Below are 14,388 nucleotides of genomic sequence, written 5' to 3'. Positions count from 1 at the left end.
GTTCTTAAAAAAAAAAAAATTTTTTATCAGACAGTAATCCCAGGTACTCAGGACGCTGAGGCAGGAGGATTACACGTTTTAAGACCGGCCTTAGCAACTTAGCAAGACACTGTCTCAAAATAAAAAGGGCTGGGGATATAACTCAGTGGTAGAGCACCCCTGGGTTCAATACCCAGCACCACAGAAATGAATGAATGTCAACAGAACCACCAGCTGCCCCTGAACCACCAGCTACCAGGCTGGAGGGCACCTGCACCAAGTGTTCCCATGTGCTCCCCGGCTGGCCTTGTCCCCCACACTTCACTTCCCTCTCCCCAGTCACAGCTTCCCTGGCTTCTTCAGTTACTGCTCAACAGGACCAGAAACTTCATTAGTAGCTGTTTATTGATCAATGGTTTGATATAAAGTTATCTCAGATCTTCAGATTTTGCCCAGAGGGAATCACAAGCATTACAAATCATTTTTTCTTAAAAATAAAAAAGGGGGGGGATGACTTGGAAGGAGACCAACCTAACATACTGGCATTTAAAAATAAATTAAAAAAAAATTTAGTATTACCATTTATTGGTGACAAACACTAAGTTTTACTTACATTCCATGGGGAGAAAGTTCCAGCGTGACAACAGGTGGAAGCAGTACTGAACCGGCAGGGCTACGTGCTCTTCACCAGGACAGAGCAGACTCTGTGCACACGTCTGTGTGTACAACAGCACAGCATCAAAAGCAACACAGCTGTATATACAAACGGTCGTTCTTCTCAGCCCAACACGGAGATGTCATTAACAGTGTCAAGCACTCGAGGAGAGTCAGCTGCGGGCCCGTGTGCGCGACCCCGCAGTGTGGTGAAAGCTAAACGTCCTCAAGAGCCAGATGGATAGACACAATTTTTTTATAATCTTTAAAACAAAGATCAAAGTTCATTTATTTAAGTCCTGTTGCATTAACAAAAATAAAAATAAAAAAGAAAAGGACCAAATGATCATCTAAAGTTTAAAATTCCTAAATTGTCCAATTTACACAACTGTGGGAGACTTCATCAGGTTTTCTGAGAAGTCCAGGACTTTTTCAGCTAAACCAGAGGGCCACAACCTGCACTACTGAAAGGGTCCTGGGTTAGTCCAATGAAATAGGAACGCATAACCTCACACATGGATATGATCTTTGCCGGTTAGGTACTGATAACGTCAGTCTCAGACAAGTTTCTAAACTGTGCTATGTAACTAGATACAATTGAGAAACTCTCAAATGAAAACTTTATATAGTGTCATATCAATCAAAAGAAAATAATGAAACGAAGAAGAGCACGCCTCACTGGGGAGGAAGTGGTGTTCAGGGTGGGCACGACGTAGGCGGTGGGTGGCCGGCCCGCTAGGAAGGTAGGTCAGCTGAGGAGGAAGCATTGGATTTTCTCTGGTGCTGTCAGCTCTGGGGCCAGTCTAGGGCCTCTCTCCAGCGTGGCTGTCCAGGGTTGTCCCAAAGTGTCTGAGTCACCAGGACAAGAACGTTCATGTTTTGTTTTTTTTTTACACAGCAGAGAGAGACAAAAAGGAAAAAAAAAAAAAAAAAAAAAGGCCAAGCACCGAGCCGCCGCTGGATGCCCACGAGCCTCTCCCCCAGCGGCTGCCTCATCCGCTGGCCACCTCGGGTCGCTGTGGTCTCCATGCTGCCGCCCGCCTCTGACCCACCACATCTCTCGGCCCACTGGACGTATCAGAAATTCCAAATTTTCAAAGCAGTTTCAGTGTGTTCAGTATATATGTTGGGTTTCAAAATGGTTCACGGCCAGAAAATGCTCAGCACCTCCCACACCTTTAAGGAAGGAAAAATGAAAATGACACCAGTTTTGAAGTGAGAGCCCTGTGCTGAGGGGACACTGCTCTCAGCAAACCCCCAGGGCCACCAGGGCAGGCCCCGCTGGCGATGCCAGGCTAGAGCAGAGCTTCCCAGCAACCCCGTGAGTGAAGGAAGCAGGGGGGACAGAGGACGCTCGCCTCAGGGCGGTGAGAGCGCGAGCTACACAACTCGTGAACACGCGAGCCCTGGGGGAGCAGGAGAGCGGGGGACGGGGCAGGGCCAGGTCTGCCACTGTGCACCCTAAGGAACACTTCAGCTTTGAGCCATGGGAATGTGGCAAACCCAGAACAAGCAGCACTCCGCCTAAAGAAGGTGGGTGGGAGAGCACGCTCGGGGCAGGGGCAGCTTCCCAGCCAGCAGCCGGGGGCGCAGATGCAGGTGGGGGCCGGGCGGCTCACTCACATGGACGCTGGCCCGTTGCCTGTTCTTGGCGTCTCTGTACTTTGTTGGTCCAACTCAGACAGCAACTTTAAAATATTCAGCGCAGCCTAAGCGGGAGAGAAGGGAGAGTGAAACCACAGCCATGGCGGGCAGCTCCAGCAGGACACCCCAGCAGGGAAGGAGGGGTCTCCTGCTGCCCCAGCAAACATGAGGCAACTTCGTAAACTGGACCCACCAAAGAAAATGTCTGAATTTTTAATTTGAAACACACATTTAATAAAATAGATTAGTCACAGTTACCTCACTGAATCACAACCTCTGTTCATTTTATGAAATAATTCCTTAGTATTTTAAAATATTTTAGTTGCCAATGGATCTTTATTTTATTGATTTATATGTGGTGCTAAGGATCAAACCCAGGGCCTCACACATGCAGGCAACTGCTCCACCACTGAGCCCAGCCTCCAGACAGCCACTTAGGAGTTTTAACACCTTACTGTAACCAGACTACAGGAATTTTCTATACTACTTTCAAACAAAAGCCTAACGTGCGTTTTCCTTTTTATTACATGATCTTCAGACATTAATTTGATGCATGCATTATATTCCATTAAGTGAACTGCCACAGCTTCGATTTGTTAGCCAATCCCTTTTCTCAAGTTTTAGTGTTTTTCATTAACAAACTCATCTAAACAGAACACCAGAACAGGGGCTTAACACAGCGGCCCGGACATGGACCCCGATTCCCAGAGCCGGTGGGGAATGAAGTAAATACAGTCAGTCTCAGGAGGAGCCCCAGGGTCCCAGTCAACCCTCAGGTCAGCCTGGGAGAGCGAAGGGCGAGGCCACCTGACAGGTAACACAGAGGAAGAGACCCGCCCGGCCAGCCAAGTCGGTCTTCACAGACAGGCACTGTCCAGCAGCTGTTGACGAGATCTATGGAAGAGTGGCTTCCCCTCTCCCCGAGGCCAGGACAAGCTCCCCATAACCACTCAGCTTCACTCACCAACCCTCCGGTCAGGGGTGACGTACCATATCATGGCAGGACTCTACATCCTTGCCGATACCGTGGCTGATCAGAGGTGGCTGAGAGGAGCAATTGATGAGAGACACAAATTCGTTCTTGTTGTTTTTGGGGAAGTCTTTGTATTCAACCTGGAGGGGGAAAGAGAACTGAGGCCAGGGCAGGGAGGTGGCAAGCATGAATGAGTGGAGGGTGGCAGCTCCTGGCCAGCGTCTGGGACGCACCCTACCTACTGTGACCACCACCACCCACCTGGATGCTCAGGGACCAGCCCAGAATTTTACAGGAACCTAGAAGATACCAACTAAGGATGCCTGGCATGGAAGAGGCTGTGACCTTCCCAAATGGTCAAAGGGTCAGCTCAGGTGATCTGTTGCAACTACCACTAAAGGTTAAAGGCTTTGTTTTTAGGATTGCTTAGATCTTGAAAATGGTATTATGAAAGGACAAGGCCCTTCTTTTTCCCTACAGGCCTGTGACTCTGGCTGTACCTCCTTCCCTGTCCAGGATCACCCTTCTGCCAAGCCACTGCTTGCCCACCCCCCAACCTCCCACCCCCGGGGCACAGAACTTCATTTTACTCTTCCTTCTGTGTTTTTCCCAGTGCATGGAGATGAAGCCAGGGACTCACACACACTAGGCCGGCGCTCTAGTACTGAGCTCACTCCCAGCAAGAGTCTGATTTTGCGTAGAGTGCGAAGCTCAATTTCTGAGAGGAGCCCAGCCCTCCCACCTCAGGCCTACCAGTTACCTGGAATCCCTGGGCTCTGGAAAGATAGTCTAGTTGCTCAGAGGGTCTTGTGAGAGGTCCATGGGGTACGTGGCCTGAAGAGATGTTATTCTTTAAAATGGTCTCGGCTGTGGGTGAAGTGCCCCCGTACAACAATTCTCGGGCTATCATGGCAGTTACCGTGGCCTTGGCAGGATTTGGAGCTGCCCTGGTGAAATCTTTGGTGTGATGTCCTTGACTAACTCCTACGGCCTGGGCGACCTCGGGCACCATGGGAAGAATCCCAGCAGGCAGCTGCTGATGACTGAGATAAGGCATCCTAAATTCGTCCTCTTTATTACCTGAGGAGGGACACACAGATAAACACAAACCCACGTACACCACCAGAGGACGCCCTACACTGCACCCACTGCCCGCCACCCCAGCTCCAAGGGGGCCACAGCTGCTGACACTGCGAGTCACACCGCTCACTCAGGAAGCATGCAATCCCCAGGACCACATCTGGATCACACGAAGATCACACTTACTAGTCCCATTTTCGTCCCCAGAGCCAGGTTCAAAAAAGGTTACTTTTCTTCCATCCCCTGGTTTCTTTATTGGTGTCTTAAATGGGAGGGGGGGGAAAGAAGGACGGGTATGAGTATAAATGAAGCCACTGACATCGCAGTTCCTGCTACCCAGAACTACAAACCCAACTGGCTCAAACGAGGTCTTCAGCTGGAAAACCCTGCCCTACCCGACACCTGCCCATCCATAGAACACCGAGGGTGGCGACAGCCCAGCACAGGCAGAGCTGCTCTCCCTCGGAGCATGGGGTGGGGATGGAGGTGGGGGGCTTGACCAGAAGAAGGTGCTAGTCTGTCGGAGCAGATCCAAGTGGGAAAGGAGCTCTTAGATGGAAGCTGACCACGTATCAAGACTGTTTCCTGGAGCCGATTCCCAATCTAGGAATCAGATGACACTTCTTAAGGTAACACTTCATGGGTGGGGGATGTTGCTATCTAAAATTTGATCCGTTTCTGAAAACTAACAAGATAAGGATGCTAATGAATGCTCTACAAGATTTTTGAAATGAAAAACCCAAATACCAACTCTAAAGACAAATATTTGGGGTCCCAATGATGAACTGTGTGGCCTTTATCAATACAACTGGCAGAGATGAGTGGCCACACCTGATTTCAGGTTTATCCCAACAGGTTGTCAGTGACTGGAAATAAGAGGGCATCCAAGGCTGTGCTGGCATTTTTCAATATGGAATCACTTTCATCTTGTGTTCTATTAAAAGAAAAGAATTCCCAATCCCACAGATTTGGCCTAATATCACACCAGCTCACTGGCCCAGAAAAACCAAAGCCTTCTCCACAACAGAAGTTTAAGCATTATCAATCTTTCCTGTAGGCTTCACTTTCAAAGCACAAATGACAGAATCACCCTCCTTAAAGTCAGGCCCCATCATCCTACAAACTTTGACAGGAACAAGCTACCCTCCAGTGAAGTCTCCACAGACTGCAAGGACACTGACACATAAGTGCTTGGCCCCAAGCCTTGTCTGGAGCTCCTGGGTAGGAAATCCCCAAGTGCACTATCTGGTCCAAACTGTTCAGAGGCTGCTGGCAGAGTGGCTCTGCTGCAGGGAGGAGGAGGACATCTCGCCCTGGGCCTGCCCCGCAGGTGCCGGGGTTCCCAAGGCTGGGGAGGAAGCCATGCTGTAAGCAGGACCCTAAGCGCTTACCTTCTCCTCTGACTTGAGCGCAGGTTTGGTGGGCTGGGCCTGTGGGACTTTAAAACCAAGGATCTCCAGCATGTTCTCAGCTGCGTTGCGTTTGGCCACCTTCTTATTGGTGCCCGTTCCTTCTGCGGTGTGGTTTCCCACCTTCACCTGAACAAGGCAGTCAGAACAGGCAGTGCTTACCCTCAGCAACAAGCAGGCAAGGGCTGGCATGCTGGCCAAGGAACCTGGCAACGGGCAAAGCTGGATGGCAGGGTTGACAGGCTGCTCTGCAGCTTGCCTGCCCCACTCCACGGGAGCCAGTTACTGAATATCTTGGAATTTGGAGAGCTGGCTGTTAAACATGGCCTTTATGAAACCGTAGATGACATAAGCGTATACTTCACAGAGATACTGAATACTCAAAACTCAGCACTTCCCACTTGACTACATTTCAGCCATCTCTGCTCCTGAGGGGCTGCCCATCATCATATCAACGTAAGGAAGTCAGATACGACAGTGCGCCTGTCTGCCACTGCACATCTCTTTTCCCAACTACAAGACCAGAGGTGCTAAAAACTTGCAATCAGCTGTTGTAGGAATATATGCACCACAGACATCCACCAGTGTTCCTATTTGATATTAAGTTATTTACTGACAAATTCTGAACTTAAAAGTGTTGGAGAAAAGGTTATTAATGCAGATTAAGTTTAAAAGTATGTGAAGTCTGCAGCCATTAAACTCTACAAGAAACTGAAGCATTTGCTAGGCTGTAAAAGTTATCCAGTTCAGCAGAGAAAGCACTGATCATTTATAAATGGGCAAAGTTACATCGTCATGGCTTTCCTTTCATCTTATTTATTAAGGTAAACAAAACCATCAACCAACCAATATTCATGCTAGAATTAAAATCTAAATTATGGATTTGTCAAATAACATGAGCAAACCTCTTTGCTAAACTGAATACTGTTTTTTCTTTTCCCCTTTGGTACTGAGGACTGAACTTAGGGGCACTCTACCACTGAGCTATATCTCCAGCCCTTTTTATTATTTTAAATTTTGAAACAGGGTCTTGCTAAGTCGCCCAGGCTGGCTTTGAATTTGTGATGCTCCCAAGTAGCTGAGATCAATCACAGGTGCGCCCAGCTAAACCGGATCTTGTAATAAAGCATTAAGTGCTGATTTTGTTACACTGGTGTTGGTGATTTTCACAGTGAAGTTCTAGGTGTATGAAATTTATGATAAAGAGAATTATATGTGAGGGAGGGGGGATGGGTCTTCCGTAACTTCCCTATATTCATATATGAACACACGACAATATAACTTTCACAAGAATGGGAAGTTATACTCTATGTATGTGTGATACATAGAGTATAATACATTCTACCGTTATGTATAAAAAAAACCAAACAAACAAACAAATAAAAGAGAATCCTATCCAAGCTGTGTGCCGCACCCCTTTCCATCAGTGGAATCTAGAGTATGCCCAAATGTACGTGCATGTGCTTCTAGAGACATCTGCCTGGGCACCTCCTTCCGGCCATGCCACCTCTTTCCCTAAAAGCTGGTTGCTAAACATATTCTGGCACACCTGCTTACACCCTCTTCCTAAACTGGTGCTGACCAAGGTACCTGGCTGCTAAAACCAAAAGCACAATGTCACAAGGACAGGATCAAGGAAACCCTTCCCTGGTAGAAGAGGATCCTAGGACTGATTCCCATCTGGCTGTCTCCCAGCCACCTGTCTCGGGCAAACCGATTCTCTCCAAAAAGTGTGGTTTCCTCTTAGAGAATGTGAGGCTCATCTCCTCTTGTCTCCTGACACAGCAGAAGAAACACCAGGATGACAGTTCATGAGCTGCAAATTGCCACACAAGAGTCAAATGCAGCAGGTCCTTTATCTGAGAAGGCGCATTCCAACCCCTCAGTGGACGCCCAACACTGCAGTCACCAGGCCCTGACACCATGACAGTCCATCTAGTAATCAAGGTGGCTACTACATGGTGAATGAGCAGGTGGAGTATACACAGTGCATACGCTGGACAAAAGAATTTTCTGGGATGGAGCAGAATGGCTCAAGGTACCCTGCTACTCAGAATGGTGTGCAACTTAAAACTTACAAATTGTTGGGCTGGGATTGTGGCTCAGCGGTAGAGCGCTCACCTAGCACAGGTGGGACCCGGGTTTGATTCTCAGCACCACATAAAAAAAATAATAAAGGCATTGTATTGTGTCCATCTACAAAGAAGATTCCTTCTCTCTCTCTTTCTCTTAAAAAAAAAAAAAAAAAAACTTACAAATTGTTTATTTCTGGAATTTTCCATTTAATATTTTTAGACCCAGGGTGACCATGGTAAAACTCCAGAAAGTAAAACCTCAGAATAGGGAAAGACCGCTGTATTCTGTTTTTCATTAGAAAATAATTAAATTTAGGTTGCAAGTAAGTTAAGGTGCCCATGAGAAGTAACTGTTTAATAAACCCAGCACAAGGAGAAACCCTCCGTGCCCCTGTGAGCGTCACCCTAGTCTAAGGAAGAGCCAACCCCATGGTCCAGGCCCTGTACACGAAGCAGGAACAGATCTGTCGATAGTACATGTACTAGTCATCTTCTGCAAAGATCATCATAAACCTCCAAGGAGATGAGGAAGAAAGACTCACCCAGAACCCACCAGCCCAGCGTTCTCTCCACCTTCCTCCCGTGGACATGGCAGCACCTGAGGTGAGCGGCCAGTGGGCATCTCTAAACTGCCACATCACTGCAAACAGCACATTCTTCGTGATGGCAGAGTGGACTGGCCTCCTCAGGAAAGCTCCCAGCCCCTGGACTGGACTTATACAGGGTCTGGTTGTGGTCAGAGAAGGGCGACCCAGCCACGCCACCCACCTGCATCACGAACTCCCTGCGACGGGGGAGGCCTCGCTCGGTAAGCAGCGTGTACTCCGGCTCCTTCTCCTTCTTGGCCTGCTGGATCTGGGCCAGTCTGCTGATGGGATTCATTCCTTGGCCATACTCTGGGCTTGTCTGTAGCTGAGGAAGAAACACTATATGGAGAAACTGTGCGCCACACTGCTCCCAAGAAAGACCCGGCTGGTTCAGAGTCAGCATGTGACGGGAGCTATGAGACCTTACACTGACTTAATGGCTCAGAATTCATCAGATGTTTATGACTTTCTGATCACCCTGAGGTGAGGTCTTACCAAAGCAACATCAATATTTCACTGAATAGGCGAGCATCGCTGCAATGGTGGCTTGCTTTCTTTTTTCCACTGTGTTGCCCAGGCTGGCCTTAAACGATCCCCTGCCTTAGCCTACAGAGGAGCTGGGATACAGGCATGAGCCACTACACCAAGCTGAGTGCCTGCTCTTTAAAAAGTTTCCATATATGACAGTAAATAAAGAGGTAGAAAAATTTAAAACTCCCATTTCTAAAACTCCCCAGAAATCTGTACAGTTGTCCCTCAGTATCTGCAGGGGATTGTTCCTGGATCCTACAAGGACACCAAAATCTCCACCTGCACGCGTCCCTTATGTAAAATGGTGCAGTGTGCACATGAGCTTCTGTACATCCTCCCGAACTTGAAATCATCGCTAGACAGTTTATAACAATGCAAATACCATGTAAAGAGGTGCTATGCTGTATTGTTTAGGGAAGAATGACAAGGGAAAAAGCTCTGTATAATGCCACCAGACATTTTTTTTCCTAAGTATTTTTGTTCCAAGGTTGAGGGACTCCATGGATGGGAAACACAGATGTGGAGGACAGACCACCACACTATGATGGTTTCCAGCTTCCCTAACAATGACTTAAAATCCAGAAACCATTACACCAAGGTTTTTTTTTTTTTTAAGCCTAGCATGTGCTTTTAGTCCTGCCCCTTTAAAAAAAAAAAAAAAAAAAAAAAAACCTCCAACTGATGGGAAAAAGCTAAGAATCCTACTTCCTGCCTGTTGGCCTGCTTGTGTGCCAAGTACTACTCATCCATTCCACTACCAGGAGCATTTCCAGGACCCCTTAAGCACAAAGGAAAGAGTGTAATGCTAATGTTTAAGGAAGAAAATCCTAGCACTCATACACGTCCCCCAGTGGAACCCTGTCCCTCTTCTGGCTGTGAGGAGGGATCAATATGTTCTGACAGGTCCATTAGTAGAGCTCAAAATCCAAAAGGAAGCAGCATTCAGTAAACTCCTTCCCCACCTGCCTCACATGTCCATCCCACCACCTCAGGACCAGAGCTGTCACTGCACAGAGGTTCCACCACTCACCCATATGCCCCACAGGCACCCACTCAGTGGCCTTGTCTTTACCTGACCTGTGGCTCTTGTGTGGCATCTGTAAAGTGTCTATCATGCCTAGCATGTGCTTTTAGTCCTGCCCCTTTGGCTCTGGAGAAGCCACCACCAGGATTCTAACCCTCCACCCCGTGGGGCAATGATGGTGGCCCTTTGTTCAGAAAGGGTCGCACCTTGCCTGTGGGCTTGGTTTTCCTTTTGATCCTGGGCTTCACACGCTCCATGGCAGGCAGAGGGGGCAGCTTCCTGAGCTCCTCGAGCACAGCACGGGCCGCGTTCTTCTTGGAAATCTTCTTGCTCTTCCCTTCCCCTTCCCCCACGAACTCCCCAACCGAAACCCTGGTCACGAAGCTCTTCATGTGGGGTGGGCCACTCTCCCGGGCCACCTGTGTCAGAGGGAAAGACTGAGTGAAAGTGTGACAGACGCTTGCTAGAAGCTGTGGGACACACTGGTTGGCACACTCTCTCCTCGTGAAGCACACAGGTCAAGGGCACCAGGACAGGGACCACAAAACGAAGGCACATCTACAGCAGGACAGCAAGCCCCGAGGTCTGAAAGCCTCTCCTTCCCTTTCTTCCTACTTTTCAAACTGGTTTATGTTCTTGAGCCTGAAACACTCAGGCCTGAAAGGGGGACTTTTTCACTCCACCCCATCAGAATGGCTCACATCTTCCCCAAGGTCCTGAATTCAGTGTGAGCCACTGCAACCAGCAGAAGCTGGCCCAGAAAAGCCCAGAAATCACTGCAGCACAGAGTTCAAGTTTATTATTTGCTCGGAGTCTCCAGCCAAGACAGAGCTTGCTAAATACTGGCTGCTAAGCAACCGTAAAAAAGAATTTTAAAAATCTCTAAGCCCTGATAGAAGGTGAATTCCAGCATATATTAAGTGGAAAAAAGGAACAGTCAGAGAGTATACGGTCTAGTAATTTAACTCTAAGAAAAAAGGTTTATAAATGTATTCACAAATACGTAAAAATTATATATATATAGACACACGTGTTTATATGCTTATTTTTGCAAAAAGACACACAGGAGGGATAAAGCAGAAATCAACAATAAGCTACCACAGGTGGGAGGGTCAGAATGGAGACACACTGCAGGAGACACATCTTTTGTGTAGTTTTGAAATTTTGGAACCATTTGTGTTTAACACTTGTTTTTAAGCTAGGTAAACAAATTTTAGGAGACCTAAAATTGAGTATCAACAGAAATGACTACATACTGAAGCGATCACATAATCACATGGAAGGAAAATAAAAACCAAATCCAATGTACATTAGCCACGACACTTAAAAAAAGAGCAACAACATTAGAAGACTTACACTACCAGATTCCGAGAATTCCTCTAAAGTTACAGCAGCTATACTGTCATAATATTGAGTAAGGATACACAAACAAATCCACAGAACAAAGTACAGGAATAGACTGCACAGAGATAGTCACTTAACTTTCAGCAAACACAAAAGCAATCAAAAAGTTTAAAAGAGGTACTAGATATCCACACGGCAAGGTGCTGGGGAGACTGAGCCGTGATCACTGATTTATAAACAAAAATTAACTGGACTCAGGTAGGTGCAGCAGCACACACTGGTAACCCCAGTGACCTGGGAGGCTCAGGCAGGAGGATGGCAAGTTCAAGGCCAACCTGAGTGATTCAGTGAGACCCTGTCCTGTAATTTTAAAAAAGAAAAAACTTTACTTGGATCACAGACCTAGATCACAGACCTAAATGTGAAAGCTAAAACCATAAAGGTCTCAGAAGAAAACCTGATGTCCACAAAGTTGGCAGATACATATTCAGATATGTATCTAATAAAATTTTTTAAAGACCAGTGATACAGCTCAGTGCTACAGAGCACTTGCCTACCATGCTGGGGATGGAGAGGGGGGTTTACAATATTAAGTGTTAGAATGCAAATCGGTACAGTCATTTTGGGAAACTGGCAATTTTTTAGTGAAGTTAAAATATCTACCCTATAACTCAGTGATTCTGAGTGCACATGTACACAAGAAAACTTACAGAAGAATATCAGCAGCTTTATTCTTAACAGTCCCCAAAAGGAACCTGTTCAAATGCCCCTCTCCTGGACAATGCTTAGGCTGTTTCACACTCTTACACAAGACTACTACTCAGGAATAAATTACCAATGCACACATCTGGAGGGAGCTCAAAAACATGGCATGCATGTGAAACCAAAGCCATATATATCCATAATATTCTAAAAAAGGCAAAATTATGGGGACAGAATTCAGATTAGCAGCCACCAAAGGCTGACAGGATAAGAGATGTCCTGCATCCTGATGAACATGTGCCCACAACTATGTACACGTGTCCTAACACACCACGCTAGAAACAGGGTGACTTCATATAAACTACCTCAAGAAACCGACCCTCCACACACCAAACAAGGTGATGGAGCAAGTCAAAGGACACAGGAGCCAGCCTGAGGGGCACTCTGGGCATCAAAATGAATGAATATGACAAGGAGAAATACCCCAAATAAAATAAAAAGAAACACATCTATTCAGCTATAATGCAAGAGAGGGTGAAGAAGTTCTCTTGATAGTGGAACGTCAATGCGTAAACGCAGATCATCCTCCTGAAAACAGTGATGGGCGACGCTTCCAGGATCCTCACTGCCAGGAGCTATAGGGGAGGCTGGGAGGGCAGAGCCTCCAGAATCCCCACCTCTGGTGTAGAGCCCTAAAACTAACAGACAACATGTGACCCCTGAGAAGGACCAACATCACTCCTGAGGTGTCCTGCCAAAGCACACATAACGCATGAGCAATCAGATGTGCCCCAAATGAGGACCATTTTACAAGTGACCTCTACACATGTCCAAGTCGTCAAAGACTGAGGAGCTGACAGAGGTTAAAGGAGAGCAAACAGACTTTGACTGAATTTGAGGTGAGGCGCTGTGTTGAACACTAGAGGCAGCAAAGATTTCTATCCAGGACACCACTGGGACAAGTGGCCACACATGAACACACGATGTGTGGGTGATGGTAGTGCAGAGTGCTGAATTTACTCTATTAGGCAACTAACTGTGTTTCTTTAAAAGAATATTCTTACTCTTAAAATATACATGCTGAAATATTGGAAATAAAGGGCATCATATCTGACAATTACTCTCAAATGATTCAGCAAAAATAAAAATGGAAACTAAAACAATATTACAGAAAAAGAAAAAGAGATGTGGTGAAATGTTCACAGTTGCTGAATCTAAGTGAAGGACACATTCACTATGCTGTTCTTGCAACTTTTCCACAGGTTTGAAATTTTTTTAAATAAAAGGTTGAAAAACTGTCCAGGAAAGAGCTTGAGCCCAAGAATTGGCTGTGCAGGGCTGAAGGGGGTCAAGAGGCACCACAGCCCCAAAGCCTGTCCCCTTCAAAGCCCATTCCCTTCAGGGAAAAGGAGGTGTTACGAAGAACCAAACTACACAGGCACCTGCAGGGGTTGCCAAAAAATTTCCTCAGGCGCCCCTTAGACACCTAGATTCTGGAATATTCCTTCCCAGAACAATGCTTTCCACATCCTCAGACCAGACTTGAAATCACAGGGTAGCCAACCCTATGGCTCACTTCAAAATCACAGCCCCTGTCCCCCAAGGAGTGTGTTCACCATCTCCTAAGGACCTCCTGGGGCTCTCGGGGGTGTGATTGCCCTGAGCGAGGGCACGCCCAGGGCCTGTGAGGTCTGCACAGCTTCCGCAAGCCAAGCCGTTCCATCAAAGGCAGGCTGCGTTCGTTTTTCCAAAACACTGTTCGATGGCTCCTGCCTTCTCCTATCAACCCCTAACCTATCTTCCTACATGACAGACTTTACAACCAAAATCTTATCAAAAATTGACTACTATGTTAATTTATTCAGGAAACAGTTCCTAAGCATCTGATATATGCACCAGGCAATCTTCTAGATGCAAAACAGAGTCCTTGCTCAATGTAATAAAGAATATGAACCTCTTGACATAGGAGTTACACAATGGAAAGTACTCATATTACAAACTCTGTGCCACCAACAAACTGTTTTAAAAGTATTAATTAGGAAGATATTAACCCGGGCTGTGGCTGTAGCTCAGTGGCAAAGCACTTGCCTAGCACATGTGAGGCCCTGGGTTTGATCCTCAGTACCATATTAAAATAAATAAATAATAAAGGCATGTTCTCCCCATCTACAACTACCAAAAAAAAAAAAAAAAAAAAAATTTAAAAAGATATTAACCACCAGAGGGCACTCCTACAATTTGTCTTATGTGACTACTTCTTAAACGTTACACATTCCTTAACACAGGTTTCAAAGACAAATCTGAAAGATAAAGAAAAATGGAGGTGAGAAGCAATCTGGTCCCCACCCCAGACTCCACAGAGAAAATGCACAGAACGGCATAAAGT

The 14,388-nt window shown here is 46.6% G+C and overlaps 1 protein-coding gene across 9 annotated transcripts in view; it reads right to left on the bottom strand.

The window, feature by feature from the left end:
• Window positions 1-366: 366 nt before the first annotated feature.
• Stau1 (staufen double-stranded RNA binding protein 1) overlaps window positions 367-14,388 on the bottom strand; it is a 55,222-nt gene continuing 41,200 nt past the window's right edge. For 6 of the 9 annotated variants that reach the window (XM_046433886.2, XM_058575591.1, XM_046433882.2 and 3 more), the window contains 8 exons: window positions 10,163-10,393; window positions 8,583-8,726; window positions 5,722-5,868; window positions 4,517-4,592; window positions 4,011-4,330; window positions 3,268-3,390; window positions 2,257-2,342; window positions 367-1,809 (listed from right to left, as the gene is read on the bottom strand). In XM_046433886.2, the coding sequence (XP_046289842.1) occupies window positions 1,794-1,809; window positions 2,257-2,342; window positions 3,268-3,390; window positions 4,011-4,330; window positions 4,517-4,592; window positions 5,722-5,868; window positions 8,583-8,726; window positions 10,163-10,393 (1,143 nt within the window). In that variant the 3' untranslated portion in view covers window positions 367-1,793. The remainder of the gene's footprint in view (window positions 1,810-2,256; window positions 2,343-3,267; window positions 3,391-4,010; window positions 4,331-4,516; window positions 4,593-5,721; window positions 5,869-8,582; window positions 8,727-10,162; window positions 10,394-14,388) is intronic. The other 3 variants (XM_046433887.2, XM_058575592.1, XM_058575593.1) reach the window with 2 other exon arrangements.

This window comes from Marmota monax, unplaced genomic scaffold (assembly GCF_021218885.2).
Source record: "Marmota monax isolate L192 unplaced genomic scaffold, Marmota_monax_Labrador192_F-V1.1 WCK01_AAM20220418_F8-fsc00014, whole genome shotgun sequence".
NCBI classification, from domain to species: Eukaryota; Metazoa; Chordata; class Mammalia; order Rodentia; family Sciuridae; genus Marmota; species Marmota monax.
The sequence above is the reverse complement of the archived record's forward strand: the minus strand, read 5'-3'. Positions and strand labels throughout refer to the sequence as shown.